This window comes from Vespula vulgaris, chromosome 14 (assembly GCF_905475345.1).
Source record: "Vespula vulgaris chromosome 14, iyVesVulg1.1, whole genome shotgun sequence".
Taxonomy (NCBI): Eukaryota; Metazoa; Arthropoda; class Insecta; order Hymenoptera; family Vespidae; genus Vespula; species Vespula vulgaris.
In genome coordinates this window covers 1,008,313-1,036,188 of record NC_066599.1, presented here as the reverse complement: position 1 = coordinate 1,036,188, position 27,876 = coordinate 1,008,313, and the positions used below count along the sequence as shown (strand labels likewise).

The following is a 27,876-nucleotide window of genomic DNA, read 5'->3' as shown; positions in this document are numbered from 1 at the left end:
TAAAATTTGCAAAGAAATATATACAAGAATTAATTTTTCGTTGAATAGTATAATAGAATATTACGTCATGATATATCATTGAACGTTTTTTTTCATAGACCACCACTTTAACGTCGTTGAACGTTTTTACCGTAGACCGTATAGTGTGCTATCATTGACTAAATTCTTCGTAGACTATTCTACTATCATCAATCATTTCTTTTTTTTTTTTTTTTTAGAGATTTAATTAATCCATACGAGGGTGGTACAGCAGAGAAAATAATTCATTTAAATAATTAATATTTTCGATAACCATTTATTCTACTGTACAATATAGTATCCTATTTCGTATTTACGTATATACAAACATACGGTATTTTGTTGTAAAAGTTACCTATACGTTACCATCGAGTTGCACGTTCTTTCATCCAGTTAGTACGCGTGTAATATGACGATGATGTATTCATTTTCTTATGCTACATAGTACTGTGTGCATATATATATATATATACACACACACAAAATGGGGAGAGATGAATGACAATATTTCATAATGATCGATTACAGTTCCCTTTTTATCTGAACAAACGAGATAAAGATAACAATAAAAATAAAGTAAAATAAAATAAAACAAAATAAAAACGAGCAAGAAATAACGTTATCGAATTGGCTACGATTAATAAGGAGTTTATCACGTAACTTTCTACGGTTTTATCGGATTCGACAAAAAACGAGAAAGAATAAAGACCACCATCGTCGTCTCCTTTTGTTTATTTTTCTTTTTTGTACTGATTGATTAAACTCGTTTCAACGCGTTTCAACGGACAATAAAAGTAATTGTTTTCAATGCGCATCATATACCAACTAACTCTGCTGCTGCTCTCATCTTAATTAACATATCCTAATTACATCTTATTTTTTCAAACTCCTAATTCACGAAGAGGATTATAAATTCATACAATTTTCTCTAGATCATCTGAACTCGTGAGAATTTGTGTATAAATTTTTCTATATATGTACGTCATTCAGCTATTCCTCGAATAATAAAGCCCACCGATGATGATGATGATGATGATGATGATGATGATGATGATGACGATGATGATGACGATGATGATGATGATGATGATGATGACGATGACGATGACGATGATTATGATGACAAAGTCGTCTATCGTTGGGAGAATTTATAAAGATAATGTTGTATGTACTAAGAATTTTCTGTAAGGTACTGAATATAAGCTCAAACTATTATAAATATTCTTCTCTTTTTTGTTTATTTCTTTCTTCTTCGAGTTTATATTATTATGAAATGCTCGCAATTCGATTGTACTTTGCGGTCTAGTTATTATTAAAACGGTACAGTATTATCACTTCACAGCGAGTACAGAGTGTGAAAGTATGCTTGCTGTGTGTGTATGTGTGTGTGTGTTGTGTGTGTGTTATATACATATATATATATATAACTTGTAATTTTTTTTTAATCTATAAGACTTAAGATGAATTGTGCATACGTAGTTTATTGGATTGATGATATTGAAAGAATTGCCAATTATTCTTTCTTCTCTTTTTTTTTTTGATTTTTTCTTTTTTCTTTTCTTTTTTATTTTATTTTTTTTTTTTTTTTAACTGACAAAGATCTTTTTGGTCCTTCTCCATTGGATAAAATCAAAAGAATTCCAATTAAAAATTATAATTCGAAAATAAATTATACGACTTTATCACAGCAACGTATAGAAAACTTAATCTGACGCAATGTAATAAAATATTAAATATGTCATGGAGAGAAAAATGTTGCCATTAAATCTACATAAATAAATTATAATATCTCAGAGAGCGTGTTAGATTTCTAATATTTCTTTAAAGTTATTTATTTTAAAGTTAGGAGGCCTTTTATATCTTTTTTTAATTTTTTTTTTTCTTTTTTTATTGTACTGCGCGCTATCCGAGATATTTCAATTTATTAATAATAAATTATTAACAATGTTTTACGTCCGTAAATGCACAAACATAGCACAAAATCATAACGAAAACTTGTTGCACGATGTCTTTGTGTTTTACTTTCGTTTTTTCCTTTCCTTGATTTTTCGTTACTTTTTTTTCTTTTTTTTTTTTCTTTTAACGTGTATAATCAAAGCACAGCCAGTAAAAAATAACGTGAATACATACATAGACGTCAAATAATCGAATTGAGATCTTGGACAATTTTCTATTAGAGGAAGATTATTAAGAGCATCATATTATTTAAGTTAAAAATATAATAACACAAGATACTCCAACGTGGTACTATACAAATGTCATCCAAATATTTTTTACACAGCACTTGGTTATTTTACATGGACAAAAACGTAATAGTTAAAAAAAAAAAATAATAACTATAATTCTGTTTAAATAATGGCAATAATATACACGGCATTAATTATATTAATAAATTAATAGGATTAAAATCTTTGGTTCATATTTCGTTCGTACGTATGATGATTTAGAGAAAGTTCATTCGTATATCCCCATTAATAATAACTGCGATAAAAGGAGTTGAGTAAAAGTTAACTAGATATCACTTGTCATGAATAGTACGAGCATTGAAAATAGCATGAGAAAATTCATGCTCTCTTCGAACTTTACATTCGGTAAATACCATGCATCTCTCTCTTTTTCTCTCTCTCTCTCTCTCTCTCTCTATCACTTCTTAATAATTTCTCATCTAAAAATTTCTATTTTACATTCCCCGGTAACAGTCTTCGATTTTTTTTCTTTTTTTTTTAAATATTCAATTTTATATATATAATATCGTAATAATAAAATTCTTTGCATCTTTGCAAATTATTTCACCGACTTCTATACTCTAACACCGGTGTGTCTGTCTCCCTATCGTCTTTCGACTTTAACAGTGTATAAAATGAATGCATAACATCGTGTCACATTGGTTCAGCCTGTAGAAACAAAGAATGTGAATTTATTTTGTTTAAAAAATGTTAATTAATATAATAGTTTGATCTCACCATTTTTACGAAGCTTTCATCCAAAATACACACGGAATGTATAACAGATTAACATATACTAGATATTCCATGAGTCAAACTTTTTTCAAGAACAATATGGAAGTCGCTAAGTGGTTCAAGAATATGTATAAGGAACGACAAGAGAGTCGGATTTCTCAAAAACGAATTCTCTTCGTACATATCTGCTGTAGAACGCGCTTCGCTCATCGGACGTAACATAGAATGAAGCAATTGTTCTCTGAAATAATATATTTCCATTAAAAAAAAAAAAAAGCAAAAAATATATATATATGTATTATTTATATAAAATTTATTTATACCTTGCTGCCAAACAAATGAACAACTGAAACTTTCCATCTTTTCCTAAAGTTTGACTAAATATATTAATCTGATCTATAAGATGACAGTAACATCTCAAGATAGTAAACCTCTGATTACTGTCGAAGTGTATCATTCTACTCCTATTTAATCTCTTTGAGTATTCATCCATTTGTCCTAATAAAGATATCTCAAAGTTTTCTTTTACTCGTACTACAATTTTAATTGAATTAACAGTTATTACGTTTAATCGTGAAATATTTATTTCAACAACAAAAAAAAGAGAAAGAAAAGAAGAGAAGAGAAACTTACACAGATAGTCCCAAACATAAAAATTTCTACCAAATATTCTTTGATTTTTAAAACCGAATAAAAAGATTTGTTCGAGGGAAGGTACGAGTCCGCTCTCTCCACAAAGTAAGGCAGTTAGAGAACTATCTTGGCACTCTCTTCTGTAATGATATTTGACAATCGCATTTACAGCTTCTCCTAAAATAATAATATTAAAAAAAAATAAATATATTTTGCAGTTTAATTTATTTACATATTTTATTAATTGTAGAGAAGATTTTTTTTTATTTGCGGGAGGTATACGTTCACTTGTGCTTACCAAGCATGTGTTGCAATTCAACTTCGGATAATATAGGTCGTCTGGGTATACTTGGAGATCTACATCTTGGAGGAGTCGAACACGATTCAACCAATTCTTCATTATCAATACTACGTGGTACTAAAGCACCTACTAGCAATCTTTCAGTAGATCCATCGTCTATGCCCCTACCAAGCCATCGCCCACAAGGGAATTTAAATGTATGCCCTGTAACTTCGTTTCTTACCACAACGTGTTCTACCATCCATTTAGGAGAAAGACCAGTATTGTCATGACCTATTCGCAAAGTCGACAGGACACCTAAATTTTTATGCTAAAACATAAATAATATATATATATATTTTTTTTTCTATTACAAATTATCGAAATTATAATACGCTAAGTAATACCTACGTGAAATACAAATTCTAGAGCTCCTTTAGGAATTGGGACAGGATTAGTCTCACACAATGTACCAGATATAGCAATCCAACTATTGGCAGAAGTTGTAGCTGCGCTTGCCTTACGACTTGGAAATATTACAACTCTATATGGTAACTTAGTAGTAGGATAATTATTTGTAAAGCAAAAATAATCGACCGCATTTAACGTCAATAAATGATATAAAAACTGTTCCTTCTCTTCTTCGCAGCGTAAAAATGCTGATCGTTTATATTGACTCCTAAAAACACATTATGATAAAAATTAATACAAATAATTTATATACATATACGTATATATATTTTTCCCTGGATTATTTATAAAGAACATACCTTAAAAGTGCTGTATCAGATAGCAGTGTTTTTAAATGTCGAGATAGTAATTTCTTTTCTAATGCTAGTCTCACCCATGCTCTGGCGTATCCAATGTGCGTTTTAATATCCGTCATTGCTTGAATATTTCGAATATCAAAAATCAAGGATTCGGGTAAAGGTCGCAAATGCTCTGGTCCGATAGCTCTTCTTTCTCCAGGAGATTTGTGCTTATCCGTTCCTCTTGTCGGCGAGACATCAGTCTCCAATGCCAGATTTGATAAATCTAACAATTATTAATAAGTTGCTGTTACTATCTATATATAAGTTTAAACATAAAAATAACACAATATACAAAAAAACATTATTATTTTCAAAACAAAAAATGAAACCAGCACTCCTTTTTAAAGACTACATTGTTTTCATTACTATATTCCATTATATAAGGTGATACGTGATGTGTTAATTTTAATCTTAATTATAGATGTTTTGTAGGAATATAAGATACAAGCAACATGCCTCGTAGGATAAAGATTTTATATATTGATCGATGAAAAATAATAACTTAATGTACACAGGATACATAAACATCATGCTGCAATTAATTTGTAAAACACTATTACTTTTTAAAGTAATACGGATATACACGACAAGCGATACGTAAAAAGATAAGCTAATAAAGTATACAGCTAACAAATGAAGAATAAATGATAGCTTGAGAATAGCACATACGTTAAGATTACAATGATAATTAAAAAAAAAAAAAAAAAAAAAAAGGAAGAAAAAATCATGCAACAAAAAAATATATATACATTTAACAAAATTATTAAATAATAAATATTTTAGAAAAGAAAGATATACCGTCTGAAAATAATTATATTACAGGATAATTAGTATTGTTAGTCAAACTCGAGTATTCTTTACGGCAAGCCAATAACAAGGCTTACCATTGAAATTCTCCTTGATATAGGAAGTAATCTCAAAAATATTTCTGCTCTTTAAAGATGCGATTAAACGATCCGGTAACCCAAAAAGTTTATTTGGCGATTTCTTGGGTACTGATAAAATAAAATTAAAATTAGATAAAAAAAAAAAAGACGAAAATACAAAAAGTAAGAAGCTGCTAGTAATTATTAAGTGAAAAAATATCTTGGAAATAAAACATTGATTTTTTGGAAAGCGGAAATTCATCGGTTGCACGAAAGAAAAGGGAGAAAAATAAACAAAAAATAAATAAATAAATAAAAAATAAAAAGAGATCAAACTGTGCGCTAACGTGAAGAGTATAATGAAAGAAACGACAGCTATAATATTTTTTGTTAAATCACTTACAACTAATAGTGCAGGGTATCTACGAATGAGAAACTAATTTCTACTTTAATAGTTTATCTTAAATATGTTTTGGACACGTACAATCGAGACGTTTCCGCAGTACGCACCACGCTAAGGCTGCATTTCCGGAACATTATAAAATTCAGCAATTTTTATAAAATAATATTTATGTAAAAGAAGTGTTCGTTTATCGTTTATTAACATTTCGTAACATTAAGCGTATCACAGACGAGGGTGCCATAACTATATATATATGTGTATATAATATATATATATATATATATATATATATATATATATATGCATATTTTGAAAGCAATCTAAATATAGTATAGCTCCCAACAATCACAGATTATTTTCAGTTATCGACACCCTTTGTGCACAGTAATAATGGTGCGACACATTATAGCTGTATATATAAGTAAGCATCAGTGATGCAGCTACATAAATAAACATTTTTGATCCATAACAGTATCGATAAGTAATCACAGTTTATAAATTTCAATTAGTAGTTTATTTCTCCAAATTAACTTTTAATATCTGAAAACCTCACAAATATTATTCCGACAGTATGTTAATACAAGCATCACTGATAAATATAAAGAGTTTATATTTAACAGCATCGGTATTATAATGTAAAAACAGTTTAAAGTTTTTGTTATTTACAAAATAAATTAGTTTGGTAAACATATAAATCAGACGTAACTCACCAGGAGAAAGAAAGTTGGGATCTATAGTTTTAGTTGTATCATTACATTCTTCCAATTCCTGATACATTGTAAGATAAGACCAAAGAGCACTTTTGCCCTGTTTATTTTGTAATCCATGACTCCATATCCTTTCCAATAAATCACAGAGACTAGCTACTAATGTATTTTCTTCTACGTCAGAGAGAGATTCACTAGCATGCCCAAGAGCAACAGCTTCAGAACCCATTTTTTCGACCAACATTCTTTTGGTTTTAGATTTACAATCCTTATCACCAACGCAAAATAATATTTATAAGTATATGAAATAATCCAGATGGTATTGTGGATAATAAATGACCTTTTTTCTTTTTCTTTTTTTTTTTTTACCTTGAGCAATTTTTCAACAAAAGTCCAATTGGCTTGCGCTATCAGTGCTGGGCTCATATCCGCAGAGAGCTTCGTTTGTGGTCGTGGAGATTGAGATTCTTGAGGTACTGTTGTTTTACCATTTGAATCTATAGATTTCATTTTATATTTCCACTGTGTCTGTCCTTTTCTACTACTGCGGATAAAAGTGTTTTTAAATTGATCATATTTGCAACACAGATTTTAAATATAAAAATGATGAGAAAGTAAATTTGTGAAAAAAAAAAGAGAGAGAGAGAGAGAGAGAGAGATAAATAACGTGTGCATCGAATAAAAAATATTACATACACAATCGTAGAATTAATTTCTTACCGAAGTATACTATCGGAATGGCACAAAAATAGAAGCAACGATATAATTAATAATCTTATTTACATTATGTACCAGAGCAGTCATAAATTATAATATTTTCATATAGAAGAATTTACCTTTGAGCAGGTTCTTTGTTCAACGCGACCGTATCTAGTAAAGGAAAACTCCTGAAGTATGCAGCTCTGTGTGGAACAATCTCGGTCGGTGGGTTGGTTTCAAAATCTACGTTGGTTAATCTCTGCTCCAAAACTTTTTGAGTTTCGGTCATGCTCGTGCATGTCTCGTAACGCGTCGATCTTATAATAGTTTCGCCAACTTTTTTCCTACAACGAATAAAACATATAAATCCTTTCAATGAAACATACAAATTTCAAAAGAGATCGTTACAAAAGTTTCAACAAAGATGACCCTTACTTTAAAAACGTAATCCTATCGTCGAAAACTTTGATATTATAATCGAGTTCGCTCCACGTTGACATAACTTTACTATCTACCAAGGAAGCAAACATTTGCGTTTCTAAAAACCTTGATAAAAATGGTAGATGTTGCGCAGGTTGATCGGATAAAAACGTTGCTTTATCAAAGACATGCATACTGTCTCTATTATTCAACCATTCGTCTTTGTCTTGACTTGGTTGAATAACAAAATGTTCGTAACTACAAAACATTTGTACAAAACGATTCAAAAAAATCTCTCTAATGGCGTTATTAAAAATGAGAGTTTCTTGATATTCCTCTTGGGGAGTGAGTATTTTTTCGTTAATAGTATCCTCCACAGAATCAATATCGTCTACATTAACACCTATGAACGTACATAACGACATGAATCAACATTGCACAAGAGAGATCACTTGATTCAAGTTACTCCAATTCTACCTTTACCTGTTCTCTTAACTATATCAACAATTCGTTGAAAAGCATCTGTTTGGGGTGCGGAGTCAGGTCTGTCCCAATCTAGAACATCATGTAACGAATGCTTTCTACGTGGAAGGTGAAATCCAGAACCAGGAAGAGTCAAGCTGCTAGTCATAATGTCACCATTGACATAGTTTACGAACATATTATCAGTCCTATAAAATATTTTATCCTTACAAATCGAGGAACGATGACAATTATCAATGCCATAGAAAAGGGCGAACGTGAAAAATACTGACGTACTTTCCCGTTTGTGGTACTTTGTACTTATTTAAAAGTGCTCTAATCTCAGCAATAAACTGCATCTTATGTGGAAATACAGGTAACTCCTCCGGGAATTGGCTACTTTGCTTATCTATATCTACATAACAAAGATTTGCCTGTAATGAAAGAATTAATCGTTTCTACGTGATTCCCCTTTATCACTGTTAACGGAAACAACGAATTAGTTTTATAACGAACCCATGAAACATACTCACTTCGCTAGCAATTTTTAATACGCCACCTTCGCTCTGAGCATGCAATCCCATTATAAATGGAACTGGTGCATCTAAGAAATGATGTAGACTGGCTGGCAATATAGGTACATAAACGTGTTGCCACGAAAAGGGAAATAGAAGGGCGGTTATACATTCGGACACGACCATCAGTTTGTTAAAGTCCGAACTTCTGAGTAACACTTGATTCTCCAAAAGGACGCAAGTGAATAACTGTATGACGCAGTCAGCCCCTAGCCATGTAAATACATCCTTCAAAGGATAATCCAACATGGGTAATTCTTGCGATGGCATAGGCTGATGTATCACCAATTCTAAGGGAACCTTAGCTGGCTCATCGTTTGGTATAAAAAATTTTAATGATTTTCCAGGTAATGGTACCGGGACATTGTACAAAAGATTGTACACGTATGACTCTAAACTAAGGCCAGGTCCTGGATGCCTAGGAACACATCTGGACAAAATTTTATAAAGAAATTTAATATCTCTCCGATAGTATCATTTTAATGGTATGGCAAATGTTAAGACAAAAGTACTTGTATAAATTAGTCAGGAACGTTCTGGCCGCATGAAGATAGGGCTGTTGACAGAGCAAGGAAATTGACTTGGTTACTAATAATTTATCTTTGGTTGAATCGTAATAAGCTAAAGCTGCACTCGGGGAGTGTGCTGACAATTTAAAATGACGTGGCAAGGATCTAGTATTATGTCCCTCCTGGCCCTTTCTCGCCCTGAAATGAAAAATAATTTTCTTCTTTTGATATTCCACATTTTCTCCAATGCTTATTGTTGTTAATATGCATGAAATGTTATGAGGCATGAAAGAACTAACTTACGTTGGCGGTGTACCGTTCTGACCACTACTTAATTCTGTGATATGCATCGCTTGCAACGTTTGCATAGCAGCACATATCTTACGATTACGACATTCTTCGTAGAATACGAGACTGAAACCGTACGTCCTGTGGCCATCTTCTTTGGTGAGGACAAACGAGTGAAACGTCGGCTCGACTGAATGTTTCTGTGTTCGAAATCTCAGACCGCTTGGTAGGCAAAGCTAAAAAGATTATTATTATTTTATTATTAATTTTTCTCGTGGTTTCATTATTATTTTTCATGTAAAGTAAAATGAAGTGTACCATACAAACTGCATGCTCGTCGAATGGATTCCATGGTACTGAGTCCGGATAATGTCCTAAAACTTTGCTCTTGTATGCTCGATCCAGAGGTGTGCATTGTAAAGAGTCTCCTGTAATAAAAGGAACAAACAATTATTATATTTATTTGAAGTATACTACATAATATTTAGATATATATATGTTTATTACGAATCTTTTAATTTTCATGTTAAGTGTTGCAAAAAAGCAACTTAAAACAACAAACGTATTCTTTTTATAAATAATAATAACAACAAAAAAATGAGAACTTATGATTTTTTTCATATGGAAACTCGTTAAAATATCTGACTTGGGCGTATCGCTTTGAAATTTTGAAATAAAATTGACGTGATGAAACTGCAAGAGAAGGAAAAAAATGCATCGAAGTATTTCCACTTTGCAGACAACGATCCACCGACTAGACGAGAGCTACTACTTAACGACGACTAAGAAGACCATGACCCGATTACAAAATTTTTAAATGTATTTTTAAATAAAATGAACGTGATCTCTCTCTCTCTCTCTCTTTATGTAGATATATATATATATACCTCCTTTTAAGCTTCGCTTGCATCCCTTATTTTCATCTCGAAAGTTGGAATACCGACGCAAACAAAACGAGAAACTTCTCCGTCTTTATGATGCGCATACCACTACGCCATTACTACTACTATTCTACTACTACTACTATTACTACTACTACTGTAGTACTACCACACTGCTAGAGACAAAATCATTACTACGTGAGACAAAAGATTGTTATTAAAAGAAATAATATTTGAATTTGAATTGAATTTTATAAAAGAAAGTTTATTCAATATTTTCTCCTCTTTTCTCTTTCCTTTTTTTCTGTCATTAATTTTCTCTCCATTAAAATTTAATGGAAGAAAAATGAATTTAAACGTCTTAATGAGACAACTTCATTAATAAAATAGTAAATTAAATGTTTCTTACAATTCGCGCCAAAATACGAATCAAGATTGAAGTTATCTTCTTGGCTCTTCCTACAATTGGTTAAATTGTTTATATATACATATGTCATAAATGGATATACATATATACATGTTTATATATTTCGATTGGATACAAATTTGCTGACTAATATCGAAACATGTATATACTCTCGCGTTTCGAACTTCATACCCTTTAACGCATTATCATTCGGTCGAGGCATAAACTCTCACGCTCGTACACCATCCGAGAATATTCTCCTCGTAACTCCGGAAAATTACTGTCTAGCAAAACCTGCCATACCATATAGATGCATACATATATGTACATGCATATGTACAGGTTATTGCCGCGAACATAAGCATATCAAGATATTAGAAGATATATCGATAAAATGATACAGTTATATTCCTGAAAATGTGCATATACGTACAATTTACGTTTCGATTTTTCGATATGAACATCGACTAGAATAGGAGTCTTTCGAATGAGAAGAAACAAAATAAAATATTTCGATGGCTACTATACGTATTTCATCGCTAAGAAAAATTCATATTTCGCGCGCTTTTTGATCAGAAGAATTAAGTGAACGATATCACTAAGTGGAATTCAAATTTTGCGGGCTTTGCTTTAGGTTAAAGATCAAGAGAAAAATTAAGACAAGTTATCATTGAATATACGATAAAAAGAAATACATAGGATATGTTCCAAAAAACACACTCGCACGCGTAGAATTAATGATTCCATTTTATAAAATGTAAAAAAGAAAGAAAAAACAAATTTTCGAATCGAAACAAACGAAAAACAAAGGAAAATATGAAGAACTTCGATGTCGACTTTATATAGTAGAAAATGAAAAGAGAAAAAGAATTCAAATTTCGCGGGGTTTGTGGTTAAGGAGTAAGGGCTAAGGCAAGTTGTTATTGAACGTGGTACATATCCCCAGGCTCGACCTGAATGAGACTGTTGACGTCTTGGCAAGCTTCCAGCTGCTGCAGAGTACCTCGCGCTCGGCGAATACAAGAGTACTTCTGTATACGAGGTTAATCGTTCGCGATAGAAGGGAGGGTGGTCACCCCTCTTCGTTACCGAGAGAGATATCTCGGTTTTCTCTCTCTCTCTCTTTCTTTCTCTCATTTTTCCCTCCCTTTTATGACGAAGACGAAGACGAAGACGAAGACAATCGTCGTTCTTACTGTTTTTCCTTCTCGGATCAACTTTCCTCTACCTAACCTCAAACAAAATAACATCAGAAATATTTCATTCTCATGATAACATTCTTTTGTACATTTCTCCCCTAGATAACGACACGATTATATCTCTTCTTCGATTTCGTTGCTCTCCTGTCCCTTCCTCTCTCATTCCTCTTTCTCTTTTTTATTTTACGTATCAGTATCTGACATAACATATTTATAAATCCTCGTATTTTACGATAGATAAAAAAATAGATTTAATACGTCAACGTGGAATAGTAGCATTCCGTTTGAGAACGAGAAACAAAACAATTTGTTACGCAATTTCATCGTGACAGTTCGTCGGGTATAAAACATGTTTGTATCATAAAAAAAAGTACCGTTTTACGGTTTTCATTCTAACCTTAAAAACACAACAGTTTTATTGTTATTTTCGTACGAAGGTGTTACTATACTTCATTGTCAAAGTGTTCTCGATTAGTGAAACAAAAGTAAGCGCGTGTGCTTTCGTTTATTACGACGACTTTGCAAGAAATCTCAAAGCTTCAGTCGTGTTATTGCGTCTTTAAAAAGATTTTTAAAAGAAAGAAAGAGAGAGAGAGAGAAGCAATTGGAAGAGTTGCTGGAGTAGCCTACTTTTTCAAAAATACTATACGTGTGCTAGTCGGTAAACTGAGAAGGAAGAGATCGCAAACCGAGAGATATGCTGAGTTTCTGGGAAACCGTAATGAAAGAAACCCCTGTGTTGAAGCGTCTCGTCTTTGTGCACGGTTCGCTGTAATGAGCTATACCTCTCGCATGGATGACGTCTTTGTGTGAGATACGATGCGTTTTGCTATCACAAAAAAAAGAAAAAAAAAGAAGAAGAAGGGAAAAGATTGGAACGCAATCTCCTATTTTCGTCCTTTTTTATGTAACCCTTAAAGGCCGCGTCACGGATCAAAGCTCAAACGAGAATTTTCTTTTAATATTGATAAAATTAATTCTGACTGATAACACAGATTTTTTTTATGTGTAGATATTTACATAGCTTACTATGACGTTGAAGAATAACAAATTATTATTATAAATTCGTTGATCGTATGTACGTACATAAATTCTAATCGAAAGAGCACTATACGAGATGAATTCTAATTGAGCACCTTAATCGAAGTTATCGACGGTTCCTCGGGTCAATCTCCGTTTGAAAATTGTGTCCAGGACGAAACGGTGATAATCGGATGAAGCGAACTAACTCGGTCGTTATCGAAATCATCGTTTTGCTCTCATTTACGTAATAGAGAGAGGGGAAGAGAGAGAGAGAGAGAGAAAGAGAGAGGGGGGTGAAAGAGAAACTCTCTTTGGGGATCTCGTAACTGGTACAGAAAAAAAGAAATACATTTATTAACGTTGATAATAATCTTCACGATCGAATAAAAATATTATGCAGCGAATTTCATGAATTTTTTATTTGAAAGAAGAAAGGGGAAAAAACAATAGAGAACGAATTTCACCGATCGCGAAATCTTGATATTTTATTTTTGATAAAATATTATTACTAATAAATAAATATATATATGTGTGTGTATAACAGTTTATTATTAATTTAAAAAATTTAATTCCTCTCGAACGACACAAAAAAACATACGAATTTCTAATCGTTTTTCTTTCTTTATTAATTGTCTTTTATTATTACTTCGTACGAAGTAAGAATCAAGCGCGGGCAATTTGAATAACGCGCGTCCTCGTCGAGAAGAAATTATGGACCTTAGCGTCGTCAATGCGTTTAATTGAGCGGACAAAATTGCACGAGAATTTCTTCTGCCGGTTAAGTTAAACGACCGTCGCCCATAGTCGTTCCCAAAGGAAAACACCGCATCGCATTGCATCACGAATGATTTCAAAGCAAATAAAACTTTATTTATTTTCTTTTAATAATGAGAAATAAATCGAGTTAGAAAAAAAGAAAAAAGAAAAGAAAAAGAAGAAATGTTCCCAATCAATTACTTGTCTTTTTTTAATTTCTTCCCAGAATACATATTCCTTTTGCAAGCGAACATACATCATAGAAGGGGAAAAAAGAAAAAGAAAAAGAAAAAGAAAAAAGAAAAAAAAGGAAATAGATCGTTTGGAATAAAGTTTCTCACGGTACAATCGAAAGAGAAAATTTTCCTGAAGGTTTCTTGGCTTAGTAGCCAAGAGGTATTCTAAAGGACGAAGAAAAGGTTCGCATAAAGGGCTCTTAGATGTGGAAAAGCAACGATAAACGGCCGATGAACGAACGAACGACCCTATGCCAGCTCAAAGTATTGATTCGAGAGCGCGTTGCACGCACGAGGAGGCGTCGGATAACGAACGTTTTCGACGAACGTGACCATGACAAGTACGTTTCGTATGCGCATAAGTGGGTAGAGAGAGAGAGAGAGAGAGAGAAAGAGAAAGAATAGTATATATACTATGCAAAAAGGGAGAAAAGAGTAAGAGAGAAAGAAAGAGAGAAGAAGGGAATAAGAAAAAGAACTAGAATTAGTCCCAGACAACGTTCTCAAACATAAAATCCTTCTATCTTACACGGACGTGTGCGTGTATTTATATACATATTTAAATATGCATATTTTAGTCTTTCTTCGATTCAATTGCAAAATAAGCAAAGAGAGTCTATAATAATTATTCAAGTCTCTCTATGAGAAAAACTTTTTGCTAAAGAGAACACGGTATTCCTACGTCAACACCATACTCTTTTTTAAAAACCATCCCATTTCGACTCTTCCTTTTTGTTTTGTTTTTTCTTTTATCTTTACTCTTTCGATCCCTCCCACCCTCTACCTTCCTTAACCTTTTAATTTCTTCTACTTTTTCCATTATATAAATTATAAAATAATGTTTCAGGAAACACGTTGCTTTTAAACTTTAATAAACACGTGCATTCATACATGCATGTATACATCCATCCATTCGTTCATATATGTACATATGTAATATGTACAACATATATGAAAAGGAGCCAAAACAAAAATACAGTAAGCAATATTCGTCCGAAGTTCATGAAAATAGGATCGAACACCTGTTGTGAGATATGGAAGTAAGAAAAATAAGAAACACATCCATTATTCTCATTCACGATAGAAAAGGAACTATCTAAAAAATTCCAACAATACATTTTTTCCTTTTGAAATACATAGTATCGCTTGTGTTTGTCTATGCAAAGAAATTCTCTGTCTCTCTCTCTCTCTTTTTTATTCTTCTTTCAGCAATCGAACATTATTAATATCAATATTTTTTTTTTTTTTTTTTTTTTTTTTTTTCTAATCCAACAACGCTTCGTCGCAGCCTGAAACTCTTCCCGTGGTTAGCAATAAGCCTCTTGTCTTGCTCGAATAAGCTTCCTCTTTTTCCCCTCTATCCTATCCCTATCCCCTCCTATACTCCCCGTACCTCCTCCTCTTTCACCCCTTCCTGTTGTTGGTACGTGTATGATGTCATCCTACACACGGGGTCATTTCTACACGAAGGGGCATACAGCCGATGTTATACTTACACGCGTACTTAAACAACGGAAGTATGCTTACAAAAGCGAATAATACACAGTAAAAATATAATATAATCTAGAATAGATTAGAATATTAAAAGCTTATTACTATTTTTTATCGTACCTTGAAAAAAAAAAATATATAAAGAAAAAAATTTCTACCGTTTTATATAATTTATTTCATTTTGAAAATCGCGCGTATGTGTGGACGTGTCACGTGACTACTTTGCGACAAGTCACGTGACGCGACGAACAATGGCGCTACTTTTTAAAATTCGATACTATCCTACGTATTTTCCCCTTTTTATTATTTATTCGTTTTTCTTCAATATTATTATGACTGATCTTTATTACGAAATACTGGCTTTAAATCACGTGACATTTTATACCTCTAGTAGGAACTTTTTATATATCTATAGCGATTTCAGACGGTAAAAGCTGAGTCTAACGTTTAAGTTTAATCCGCGGTAAACGGCCGACAAGTGGTCCGTTCCACTTTTAATTCTACGTTCCCATGCCTTACGCTATGCTTTAAATACTTCCGCGTCTGATTTACGATCGTACATACAGGATATTTCATAACGAATATGAAAAGAAAAATTTTTTTAAATGATAAAATTATATTAGAACGTAATTAACGTTTATAAGATCTTTTTAAATATATTTTTTAAAGTTTCCCTAAATTGTATAATATATATGTATATATATATATATATATATATATATATATATATATAGTATAAAGAGTTTAATATTATAATGTAATAAATTGTATATTATATGTATAATATATTGTATAGTATGTACATGCGTGTGTATATGGCGTGTAAAAGTATACGACATACGAAAAAGTACAAAAAAAAAAGAAAGAAAAAGAAAAAGAAAAAAAAAGAGGAAAAATTAAGTAAAGTATTATAATATCGAAGCAATATCGATCTACGAAAGTGCTCAACTGGAAGCCTAATTTGCCGTTAAAGTGGAGGAATAATGGTCACTGTATCACTGGATTTTGAAAGACGGACAATTTCTTCCGGACTCTCAAAGCCTCTTAGAATCTAATTATCGGTGAACTAAAGCGATGATGATGGGGCAATGGTGGTAGTAGTAGAAGGAATAAAAAGCTTGCCAAGTAAAATGAGGGAAACTTATTTTTCTCCTGCATTAGGGAGATGCTCGAATACAATACAGTTACAATTTGCAATGGATGCTGCGCTTGCAATTAAAAGATACAAAAATATATAAAAAATTAAAGATAAGTAAAAAAAAAATCATGGCATGTAATAACTTGTTGTCAGTCGATATACATATTATATATATATATATATATATATATATATATATATATATATATATATATATATCGAGACTATCTCGTGTTTTAACGTAAATAAACGTTTATCGAAAAAAAAAGAAAAAAAAAAGAAGAGAAATATATAGTAGAGAGAAAAAAAGAGACTACCGATAGTATAGCTCTCCTCCCTCTCTCTCCCTCTCTCTCTCTCTCTCTCTCGCTCTTTCGTTGACGAGAAGGCAGACCGTGAAAATAAACTCTGACCTTTTTCTCAAGCATGCGTGATCTCGTCGATGTTTTTATACAATACACATTATGAAAGCTGTGAGAGACCTTAATCAACGACGAGAGTATAGCAGAATCAGCAGTCATTACAATAACTAGAAAGCTACTTAAATACCGGAGATGACACCGATGAAAATATTGAGAACGCCTTAATTTCATTGTTTTCACGATGAAACGCCAGTTTCATTGAGATATAACAAATGAAATATTCGATGACTCGTTCCATTGAGTAGGCCACCAATTAATTAATATCTCAGAATTTTCAGTATTTTCTATCTAAATACAATTATAAGAACAATAATAAAAATCCACTCGTGTCTCACTAATCTCACTAAGAAATACTATAAAACGATTAAATAGATATAAAACTAATAAACAAGAATTGGATAGAATTTTTTATTTGAAAATAAACTAAAACTTAGAATTAGTTTTGTGCCATTTCTTTAGATACAAAATACATATTACAATACAAATTTCAATATTACTTATCGATGCGATTCAATGAATGAACACGCTATTATTATATTAATAATAACCAAACAATGCAACAATGTTTGAAATCTTCTTATAATATATACAAAGCAAACAAATTCTGATATTACTTATTGGTGGTCCGAGCCAATTGTTCTATTTCTAAGTAATCGATAAATCAAATCGTTAGACAAAAAACAATTAAAAAGAAAAATATTAACAAAAAGAAATCGCATTCATATCGAAAACGTATATATGCTACCATCGATATCGTCCACAGTTCAACAAGCAATACTAACCAAGCATAACCGAATTCTTTTTTAGAGATGTCCTCCATCGAGAGTCAATAGAATTGTGAACATGTACATATACCGAGTGACCAAGCAAAAGCAAACATTCGAAAAAGAGAGAAAGAGAGAGATAGAGACAGATAGAGAGAACATCATAGATGTGTACTACCCATACAAATGTTCTCCCGATATTCCAATTAAACTTGTCACTGACAATGTCGACCAACATTGTCGAACACTTGGTCATCGTATCGATCAGTTTTAAGCGATCTTTCCCTTTCTCCTTTTATTATTTCAACCCTTTTTACCTACATTTACCTTGATTAAACACGGTAGCCTCCGTGACGTTCCTAAGAATCAATAATAATTTAAAAAAGAAAATAAAAAAGAATAAAATCTATAACAATCATGGATAAATTTGAAGTTACAAACTTCTGTAACTTCTAATAACTATGGTATGTTATCGATGTAGACTACATCATACTGTATACTAATATCCAGTATTATAGTATATACTATTAGTATATATTACATATTACATATTATTATAGTATGATTCTAGTGTATTAATAATATACTATATAGTATCATCAAAATATATACATATACTAATAATATAATTACACTATTACAACTAATATTATATACAACTTTCACGTTATATAATCCTTTTATAAACACAAAGGAAAATTGAGTTATAGAGAATTAAAGAAAATCTCCCTTCTAACATTCTCATCCTTTCTAAACCAATAAGAAGAAAACAAAAAATATTAAAAATAATCCACTAGTTTCACCTGGACAAAAAAAAGAGAAAAAAAAAGGAAAGAAAAGGGGGAAAGCCGAACAAAAAAGAAACTTTTCTTTCTTCGAGTTTCTACCATCAATGAATAAGATCACCGGTCGTATCCTTTGTGGACCATCGTATAAGAAAAAGAAAATGGTATGTGTGCGCGCGTATGGAACATCTGCCAGGGCTGTTGGTCAAAAGTGCGCAGCAGTATCTTTAGAATCTCAGAAACTCGTTCGCATATGTACCAAGAAACCTCGTGCACTTACGACGTCGAAAAGAAGACGAAGAGACGAAGAAGACAACGATGGCGCCAATCCTTCTGCATTCTATTTTTCACGCCTACGACTCATAACCCAAGTTATTTTTAGCTCTACACTCCGACTTGCCCACGTAGTAAACCATACAGAAATCTTGCAAAATAGAGAATCCTAAGTTATGTATAGAAAATCCAAACTCAATTAATTTTTGACGATGCCAATCTAAAAAACAATTTCTCAATTCGTTTCATTTTTTTCGGGATAAAATTTAAACGAAAATTAGAGATCAAAAGTCGAGGAAGAACGATTCGACGTTAACGACGGGGATAGGTTCATTATCGCCCTTTTTCATGTCGTTCTTGCTATTCCTATTCTTCTTATTTTTATCTTTATTCTTATTCTTATTCTTTCATCGACGATATAAAATAAACGACCTTTGTTCGGCTCAATGACCCAACTCATAGTCAATGAGTCAACTCGTATTTACGCATCATCCGTATATATGTATAAAATTGTTAAAAAAGATAGTCAAAGTAAAAATATAAGAAATTTCACTTACGAATGTAGATGTTTACATTTAATTATTACATCTAACCTTATCGTGAGCGGTAGTATCATAAAATCGTTGAAAAGAATTTTATTGCGAACTTAGGTATTAACTTCAATATTAATAACATGAATATAACCTAAAACATATGTCAATGTATCCTTATATATACTGATTAGTACGGAAATATTCGAGGTTATATATATAGCAAGTCGAATGTGTTGTCAAATATAAACCAATCAAAACGCGTCGTTACGTCATCCTCCTTCCCGCGCGAGTATCACAATGGCGCGAAATACAAAACAGCTTTTTCGTTAGAAACGAAAAGAGGACTCCTCCTTCTTGCGAAGAGACACTCGATATCGCTTTTGAACGGATTTTCTCATGTGGGATAAAAAGGAGAAGAGGAAGGAAGGGAGAGGAGGAAAGGAGGTAGTCCCGCTTTATGTAAAACGATCCTTTCGGTCCTCTCTTCCCAGAAAACTGTCCCGAATGTGGAGCCGACGGGTACTTTCTCAGGAAGATCCGTTGGTGCTTCCTGTGCATTCATTGTTCGTCTAACTACTATTGAGAATTTCACGGAAAGAATGAAAATGACGACGATGACAATAATAAAGAGCAACGGGATCGAGAGGATATCAACAAAAGAAGCAACATAAGAAGTATTTTACGACGCATGAAGGAGATCCCTCTGACGTCATTCGCGAGATATCAGATCCACCATCTTTCATATTTTATCCTGATTGGTAGGGGGACATTAACAAAAAAGAAAAAAAAAAAAAGAAAACCAGAAAACAAAATGAATAGAAATAGATAGAGATTCATTTGTAGCTTGTTAAAAATGATACATTTTGTCGCGAATCATCGATGTATATTTTCGATGAGACAGCAAATTCGTTCGAGTCTTAATGAATGATCGGTAATGAAGTGTAAGGAAAAGATAAACAATAGAATTACCGATAAGACAGACACGTATGCACGAATATCAACGCGACATAATCGTCCTGCTCCAGCGACAAGAGATCTCTAATCATATCATCGATAAACTCATCAATATGTTATTGCATTATAACCGCGAACAATATGTTATCTTTTCTGACTCGACACGGGATATTGCTTTAGATTTCGTCTAACAATTATCGTAATCATCTGTATTACGTCATTATCTCTTTAATCCACGGAGAGAGTGAGAAAGAGAGGGGATCTATCGAAATTTTTAATACGTATCAACACGACATAGTTTACATTCGAGGTAATGTTATAAGCAATGAGGATTATAATTCGAATGGGGCATCAATTTCCCGCCAAAAAGATCAAAGAATGCATTCGAATAATGGCGCCCTTTCGAAAGAAAAACGCACATTTATTGCGTTCCACGCGAATTAGATCGGCACGAATTTATTCTAAGATTATCTTACACTTAAGCACTCTTATGAATTTATCAGATTTATCGATGACTTTCGTAACTTATTATCCCTGTAAATCTTCGTTGAAAATGCTTTTCTAATCTCTAATAGACGATGTTATACATTTTCATGCATGAAAATACACGAAGACGACAAATATTAGCGACTGGTAAACATCGTCTGCAGCTAATCAAAATAACGATAGGATCAATGAGACATATTAATTTTTTACAGACTGGCCTTGGAACCACGTGCTGTATCATTTCAGTACACTTTCAATGGTAATGATATTGCACAAAGGAAAACAAAATGAAAAACATCTCTCTCTGTCTCTCTCTCTTTCTCTCTCTGTCTCTGTCTCACCTACCTACCTTCTCACGAATTCAATTCAATCACAATTCAAGTGCGAGACCACTTTTCTCATCTCTTTGTTTCTTCGAAAGCAGCCGAATGTTCTACGCCCGTTTCAACCAAATCCAACGTCGTCATTAATTGTAAACATTCACGAACGCGATTAGAATCCGACTATAATTCCAGGCGGACTCCATCACGCGTTGCGCAATCACGCGACTTTCGCGAGACGGATTTTGTTCGAGGACTATAGAGAACACATACACGCTGAAGTAAAAGAGAAAGAGAAAGAGGGGAGGGGTGGAGGAGAAAGAAGACGATAGAGAAAAAGTGGATCGTTCGACGAATCTCGAAGAACTTCGTTTCGTTGAGACGGACGATTGAAAGTTCAACAAAAATTAAAACAAATAGATAGAAAATTTGAAAAAGAAGAAAAGAACAAGAAAGTCTCGTATAATAACGATATCGAAAAGAAAAAAAGAAAAGGGAGTTTGGCTTACCGAAATATTTGTCTGGTTCGAGACCCGAATCTTTATCGAGACCGCATATGACGAAATAATCGGCGAATCTCTGTGGATGTTGTTCGGGTCCTCGAGGTATTCCCAGGCTTCCGTTCATCCTCTCGATCAAGCCTTATTGCAAAGTTAAAACGGCGGGTGGTGACAGAGATGTTTGGCCCGCCTTCCCTCGAAATTAGAAAAGCTTTACCCACCCTCACGAGAGCGAAAAGGGCATCGCGGCCGTTCTCTCGACTGCTGTCATTTCTTCTTTGACTCGTGGCCTCGAGAGAGACGCACACACACACAGCTGATCTTGACGCGTACGGAAAAGCACGGAACTGCACGGGAGCACGCACGGTTCTGCGACCGTGTCCGACAGATTTTCCTTCTCCCACCTTCCTCCCTATTGCTTCCCCTTTCACGTTACCTTCTATCCCCTCTACTCTTGAAAGCACAACTACTATTAGCCGCCCGCCTATCCTTCGTTCGGCTTCGTCTCCTTCTCTCTCACTCTCTCTCTCTCGCGCGCGCACACTCGATACATTCGCATTCTCTCCATCTTTGTCTTACGTTTTACCAGAGATTGATCTTTACCTCGTACGCTCTGAAGTTGACGTCGAATCCTACAAATTACGGCAACGACCAATCCCTGCGGTCTTATCGTTTTATTGGTTGTATCTACTCGAATCAAAAAAACCCCGCCAAATTTCAATCTCATTTTTTAACCTACGAGACAATTTTGTAATATTACGTTTCTTTTTTTTTCTTCGGTATCTAACGTAAATAATTTTAAGTAGAAATCGATGTTTAGATAATAGCCACGATGGAAAACTGAAAAACAGCGATAATATTTTGGATTTTTCATATCTTCGTCTTTTTGAGGATTTATCTTTACTTGCCTCTTTATATTTTTTTGTAAGTAGATATTTTCAATCATCGTAAATTTGATAAATATTTATTAAAGTTAAAGTACGAGCATATGTTTCGTTTGATCGTGTATATGATATGTACGCACGATATTAGTTTTGTAAACGTCTCACGCCACCTGTCTCTTTGCTACAAGATATATATATATATATATATGTCTCTCGTGAAAGGTTAGGTTTTTATCATTATCAGATTGAGTTCTGTATAATAAAACATTACTTTAGAATTTTCATTTTTTTACGTATGATGGAGGAAGTAGATAATATAATTATTCATTCGTTACGTCAAATAGGCTGGTAAGTCGAATATAACAATCTTAATGTTTTTGCTTATTCTGTCACTATGTATAACAAAAAATGGGCGTTGATTTTATTGATAGTAATAACAAATCTGAATTCATTGTTTCCTGGCACTATCATCTTATGTATTAATACGTCCAAAAATCATTTCTGCAATAATAGAAAAAATATGCATACATTACTTAGCGATAATTTGTTTATCACATTTAATACATATATTGGAGTGTTTCATTTTGCAAAATGTTTTGCATTTATATTATATAAAACACATGAAAATTGTTTATAGTGGTATAAAGGAAGAAGTAACAAATTTAAGCGGTTTTGACACAGAGACTGTAGTAGAAGCAACGGTAAAATGCTTAGATGCTATAAGACCAGGACTTGGATTGCATACTACTTTGCCTCCAAACATGGCTGCACGTTTTCGTTTAGGTGCAACATTAGCACAAGCATGTACGGTAAGAGATCACATTAAAAACGGTATAATTATTTAAGTATACTTAGCATTGTTTAATTTGTATATATCCGTTTCTTCAGCAAATAAAATATTTGTCATCTGTACTCATACTGGATTCATAAATTTAGGACCTTGGATACAAAGGTGATATTGGTTATCAGACATTTCTCTATAGTTCGGAAAATGATTTAAGAAGGGTTTTAATGTTTTTGATTGAAAAATTACCTAAGGAAAGTGATAAGACATTAAGCGAACCAACCAGTGAAATCGCTTTGCTAGAAAAATCTATAGCATCTGTTATATCACAAAGTTTTTCCATACCATGGTTACCACATTTCTGCCACAAAAAAGGATTCAGAAACAGAGGAAGGGCAAGTGTACCTTATACATCTGTAAATATAGAAGTACCATTATCTGATGTAGAAGAAGGTAAATTTAGAATTTGTCTTTTAAAATCGTAAATTGCATTTTTCTCTGCATAATTTTTTTATTACAGAATATCAAGATTACTATTTACATTATATGCAACCAGTGCCTAATCAAATGCAAACTCAACAATGTTTTCTACCTTCTATTCTTTCGCACAATGCAAGAGCAATTCATTTGCAATCAACAAATATTAGAGAACGTATTGACTGGTTGAATGCCCAACAAGAAAAGATGATGCATGTATCGAATCATAATCAATCATTTAACAGAGTTACTCTAAAAGAATCAACAGTATCTAAGGTAAAAATACTTTGAATTTTTCAAGCTTTCTTTTAAATAAGTATAAAAAAACTTAAAAAACTAATTATATATTTTTTTAACATTTTCTTATGAATATCTTCATATAGAATTCTCAATTGAATGAGGCTGATGTTGCAACAGTCGATGTTACAACAGCTGATGTCACTCAGCAAGAATTTGTTTCTAAGAAAGAAGAGACACAAGACTTGCAAGTTGAAAAAATAAAAGAAGAATGTGAAAATTTTAAACGTGATATAGATAGTTTACAAGAAGAAATCAAAAAGTTAACTGTAAAAGCAACTCAAGTATCTATGACTTATCAAAACGAGGAAAAGGCATTAAAAATTAATGAAGAACAAAAAAAGCTTAAAGCAAGAGCTTATGAGTTATATCAAGATGGAGAACAGAATATACATAAGCTAGAAGCTACTATTGAAGCCATCACGAATAAATTATTACATTTAGCTAATCAATGGGAAAAACATAGAATGCCATTAATTCAAAAATATCGAGAAGAAAGAGAGAAACATTCCACAAAAGCAGTAAGTATTTCTATCAATTTTAGTATAAAAATAAGTCTATTGACATTTTCTTTATATTTAGAGCGTAAGCCAAAAGAAACAGGATGAAATCAAATTACTCAAAGAAAAAGAGAAAGAGCTCGAAGAAGAATGTAGGAACAAAGACCAATTGTTCTCACAATTAGTGGTAGAAGTACAGAAACTTCCGAAAGAAGTTAACAGATCGGCATACACTCAACGAATTTTAGAAATAATAAATAATATCAGAAAACAGAGAGACGAGATTAATAAAGTTTTGGCAGATACTCGTGAAATTCAAAAAGAAATTAATACGCTTACTGGCCGCTTAGAAAGATCATTCACAGTGGTAGATGAATTGATATTCAGAGATGCAAGGACGAACGAAGCCTCCAGGAAAGCGTACAAATTATTGGCGACATTACATTCTGATTGTAGTGAACTTGTAAGTCTGGTCGAAGAAACAGGTGCTACAGTACGTGAAATAAGAGATTTAGAAGAACAGGTAGTGCATATATTTCCTACGCAATAAAAATGATCTTTTTTTTATCGATTATCTAATTAATTTTTTTTATCGATAGATCGACACAGAATCTGCTAAGAATGTCGGCGCAAATCTAGAGAGAATAACTGCTGATTTAAAACAAATGAAACAAGAAACAGCTGCATTAACTGCACAACTCCAAAACCGAACTTCATGATCACATTATATGTGCAATAATAATACAAATTATAGCACACTCATAATCACATAAAAATACGAAAAACGTAAGAATTTATATATTTATGAACTAATTCGTTTCGAGATAGGTTTATTAAAATTTTGTAAAGAAATTGACATGAAAACGTTGTTACAGAATATTCAGGTGAATATTAATCATTAAATACAAGACTAAATGGACAAATACTTTTATAGTTATGCAAGCCTTGTACACAACTTTAATAACTTAGTGTTATTCATGGATGTATTAATTATAAAGGACGCTGTATAAATATGCTGCAAAAAATGTGCCTCAGCCTGGAGCACTTGACATTTAAATAATACAGCTTCCAGCTCCAAATATACAATGGAAAACAATATGCACAAGTGCTCAAGAAATATTGTTGTTACAAAGCCTAATCTTTTTTTAGTATAAAGTTCAATAGTATAAACTTTCATATTCCTTGTAAACATAAAGCTTTGAAAAAAATTCTAATAATTCTTTGTAATAACTGCTGAAAAAAAGTTGTTTTTAAATAAGCATGTACAAATGATAATACATACAAAATGAAATGTTATTTACGATGATTATAACAATTTTTTTATGCATTTTCTTTATACTAAAATGTTAAAAAATGATTCGTTGATTAAATATTACTATAAAGTGAATAACCTATGTTTGTGTGGTTTTACATTTCATTCTTAAAAAGTTTTTCATTTATTTTTTATCTCTACTGCATTTTTATGTTACATAATATTCACCTAATCTCAATTAAAAGTTGATAATATCACGAAGTTTAAATATTTGGTGGTATATAAACTTCTTGTTCGACTAATTTCTTTAATTTCTTTACTATATGAGGCTTTTTCGCTAATTTCTCATCTTCCTTCCTAACTATTTCTTGTTTTTTCTCTATTTCTAATTCTATCTTTTCCTCATTTTCGAAAAAGGTTAATAATCTCTCCTTCTTTTCTAATTCCTCCTTCATCTTCTTTATATTTTCTAATCTTAATTGTTTATCCAACAATGTCTGTTGTTCCTTCAATGTTACTTCTCTATTTTTTTCCCATTCAAGAAAGATCTACAATTAAGATATAAAATATCAATAAAAAAAATGTATTGATTAAGATACGAAAATATATTTCTGTAATAGCAAAATGATACATGTATTACCTCTTTTTGTTGAGATATATCTGTTTCAATACATTGATTAACTGCAGACTTAACTTCATTTTCTATCCTTTCTAGAAAATTTTCTTTATGTAAATCCTTATTCTTTAATGTATCCAAAAGAACTTGTAAATTCTTTAAGTCTTCTGTTACTTGATCTTCAGGGATATTTGCATTATCTCGTTTAATCAAATCAAAAACTTCTTCATGAACAATTTCTTCATTAATTTCAGTTAACCACTTGTTTATTAGTTCTCTTGCTTTATCGTATTTTTGATATAGGATCATTCCTCTTAACTGACAAGTTCTTCCTAAAGAATTATTCATATGTCTTCCTTGAAATACTAAGGTTTTACCAACAATTTTCAATGGATCAATAAGATCAAAATGGTCATCAAAATATGGATTTCTTATATAACTAACACGTACTTTAATTTCTTCTTTAGAATCGTCTTCCTTAATTTCAGGAATTTTCCAATCACTAGGATTTTCTAAGTATCTATGACAAGAGTATACAGATAATGCATTGGATATTGGATGACCTGAATCTTCTTGAAGCATCAACAATCCTGCTACCTTAGCTGCTGAAGCAAAATCCTTGTCTTTTATGAATTTATCCATAAGTATATTGTAACAAAAATAATCAGGAAAAATACCATAATTTAATCTGTCATTTAATATTTCAAAAAGGTCATCGATATTATTATGACTAAGAAAAAATCGTATAACAGCGTGGTGTGTAGATTCTAGGATATTACACGCTTCAGAAGATAATCTTAATTTGTAAAGCAAATCGATAAGTTCGTTTCCTTGCAATTTATCTTTGATAATATTAGCAAAAATATCAATGTCAATTGCACTAACTTTTCCAACATTATTAAACTTAGATTCAAGTTCGAAATACAAATCTGCAGGTTTTATTTGTTGCAATATAGGCGAATCGAGTCTGCGATCCCATGCTTCTTGACACTGATATGCTTCTGTAAGAAATAATCTTTTCTGTGTTCTTGAATTTCTAAGTTTTAGGAAAGCATTCTTTCCAAATTTCATTGATTTCAACATTTTATTCATTGCTTCGATTACTTTCTCATAATTATACGTTTCAAACGTATATTGTTAAAGAGGTTAAAATGCATACACTACTCCACACGTTCTATTATAATCTACAAAGTCTTGATGTATAACATACACATATAGATATATGACATGTTTTCTTACTTGAGCGTAGCTAGCTCCCTCTGGTGTT

The 27,876-nt window shown here is 32.2% G+C and overlaps 3 protein-coding genes across 8 annotated transcripts; 1 reads left to right on the top strand and 2 right to left on the bottom strand.

Annotated features, from left to right (window-relative positions):
- Positions 1–275: 275 nt before the first annotated feature.
- On the bottom strand, positions 276–22,234 carry LOC127069059 (DENN domain-containing protein 5B). 5 transcript variants are annotated; one of them, XM_051005731.1, is made up of 20 exons: positions 21,809–22,234; positions 9,951–10,060; positions 9,648–9,868; positions 9,348–9,542; positions 8,794–9,265; positions 8,558–8,694; positions 8,282–8,469; positions 7,814–8,201; positions 7,516–7,722; positions 7,400–7,408; positions 7,049–7,223; positions 6,683–6,947; positions 6,054–6,089; positions 4,662–4,926; positions 4,303–4,570; positions 3,910–4,222; positions 3,612–3,788; positions 3,302–3,512; positions 2,982–3,219; positions 276–2,912 (listed from the first exon to the last, which is right to left on the bottom strand). In XM_051005731.1, the coding sequence occupies exons 1-19, from the start codon at positions 21,924–21,926 to the stop codon at positions 3,030–3,032; spliced, it is 3,945 nt and encodes a 1,314-aa protein (XP_050861688.1). In that variant the 5' UTR covers positions 21,927–22,234; the 3' UTR covers positions 276–2,912; positions 2,982–3,029. The 5 variants fall into 5 exon arrangements, with proteins under 5 accessions (XP_050861688.1, XP_050861686.1, XP_050861690.1 ...); XM_051005729.1 differs by lacking the exon at positions 6,054–6,089 and adding an exon at positions 5,588–5,698; XM_051005733.1 differs by lacking the exons at positions 6,054–6,089; positions 21,809–22,234 and adding exons at positions 5,588–5,698; positions 21,329–21,752.
- Positions 22,235–22,868: 634 nt separating this feature from the next.
- Positions 22,869–25,757, top strand: LOC127069062 (coiled-coil domain-containing protein 22 homolog). Of its 2 annotated transcripts, XM_051005737.1 has the most exons (8): positions 22,869–23,031; positions 23,321–23,492; positions 23,620–23,920; positions 23,988–24,220; positions 24,328–24,762; positions 24,824–25,264; positions 25,341–25,527; positions 25,617–25,757. In XM_051005737.1, exons 1-7 carry the CDS (start codon positions 22,979–22,981, stop codon positions 25,458–25,460), a joined length of 1,755 nt encoding a protein of 584 aa, XP_050861694.1. In that variant the 5' UTR covers positions 22,869–22,978; the 3' UTR covers positions 25,461–25,527; positions 25,617–25,757. The 2 variants fall into 2 exon arrangements, with proteins under 2 accessions (XP_050861694.1, XP_050861695.1); XM_051005738.1 differs by lacking the exon at positions 22,869–23,031 and having other exon boundaries at positions 23,344–23,492; positions 23,572–23,920.
- On the bottom strand, positions 25,555–27,828 carry LOC127069063 (28S ribosomal protein S27, mitochondrial-like). The gene is made up of 2 exons (XM_051005739.1): positions 26,634–27,828; positions 25,555–26,541 (listed from the first exon to the last, which is right to left on the bottom strand). Exons 1-2 carry the CDS (start codon positions 27,699–27,701, stop codon positions 26,257–26,259), a joined length of 1,353 nt encoding a protein of 450 aa, XP_050861696.1. The 5' UTR covers positions 27,702–27,828; the 3' UTR covers positions 25,555–26,256.
- Positions 27,829–27,876: the final 48 nt, after the last annotated feature.

Excerpts from the sequence above, each read along its gene's own strand:
- LOC127069059 (XM_051005729.1), bottom strand. The coding sequence starts at position 21,926 with ATGAACGGAAGCCTGGGAATACCTCGAGGACCCGAACAACATCCACAG. Across the intron at positions 4,223-4,302 it reads CTCTAGAATTTGTATTTCAC|CATAAAAATTTAGGTGTCCT; the intron begins GTAGGTATTACT and ends TTTATGTTTTAG. Across the intron at positions 3,220-3,301 it reads TTCATTTGTTTGGCAGCAAG|AGAACAATTGCTTCATTCTA; the intron begins GTATAAATAAAT and ends ATATTATTTCAG.
- LOC127069062 (XM_051005737.1), top strand. The coding sequence starts at position 22,979 with ATGATGGAGGAAGTAGATAATATAATTATTCATTCGTTACGTCAAATA. Across the intron at positions 24,763-24,823 it reads AGAAACATTCCACAAAAGCA|AGCGTAAGCCAAAAGAAACA; the intron begins GTAAGTATTTCT and ends CTTTATATTTAG. Across the intron at positions 25,265-25,340 it reads TAAGAGATTTAGAAGAACAG|ATCGACACAGAATCTGCTAA; the intron begins GTAGTGCATATA and ends TTTTATCGATAG.
- LOC127069063 (XM_051005739.1), bottom strand. The coding sequence starts at position 27,701 with ATGAATAAAATGTTGAAATCAATGAAATTTGGAAAGAATGCTTTCCTA. Across the intron at positions 26,542-26,633 it reads ATATATCTCAACAAAAAGAG|ATCTTTCTTGAATGGGAAAA; the intron begins GTAATACATGTA and ends TCTTAATTGTAG.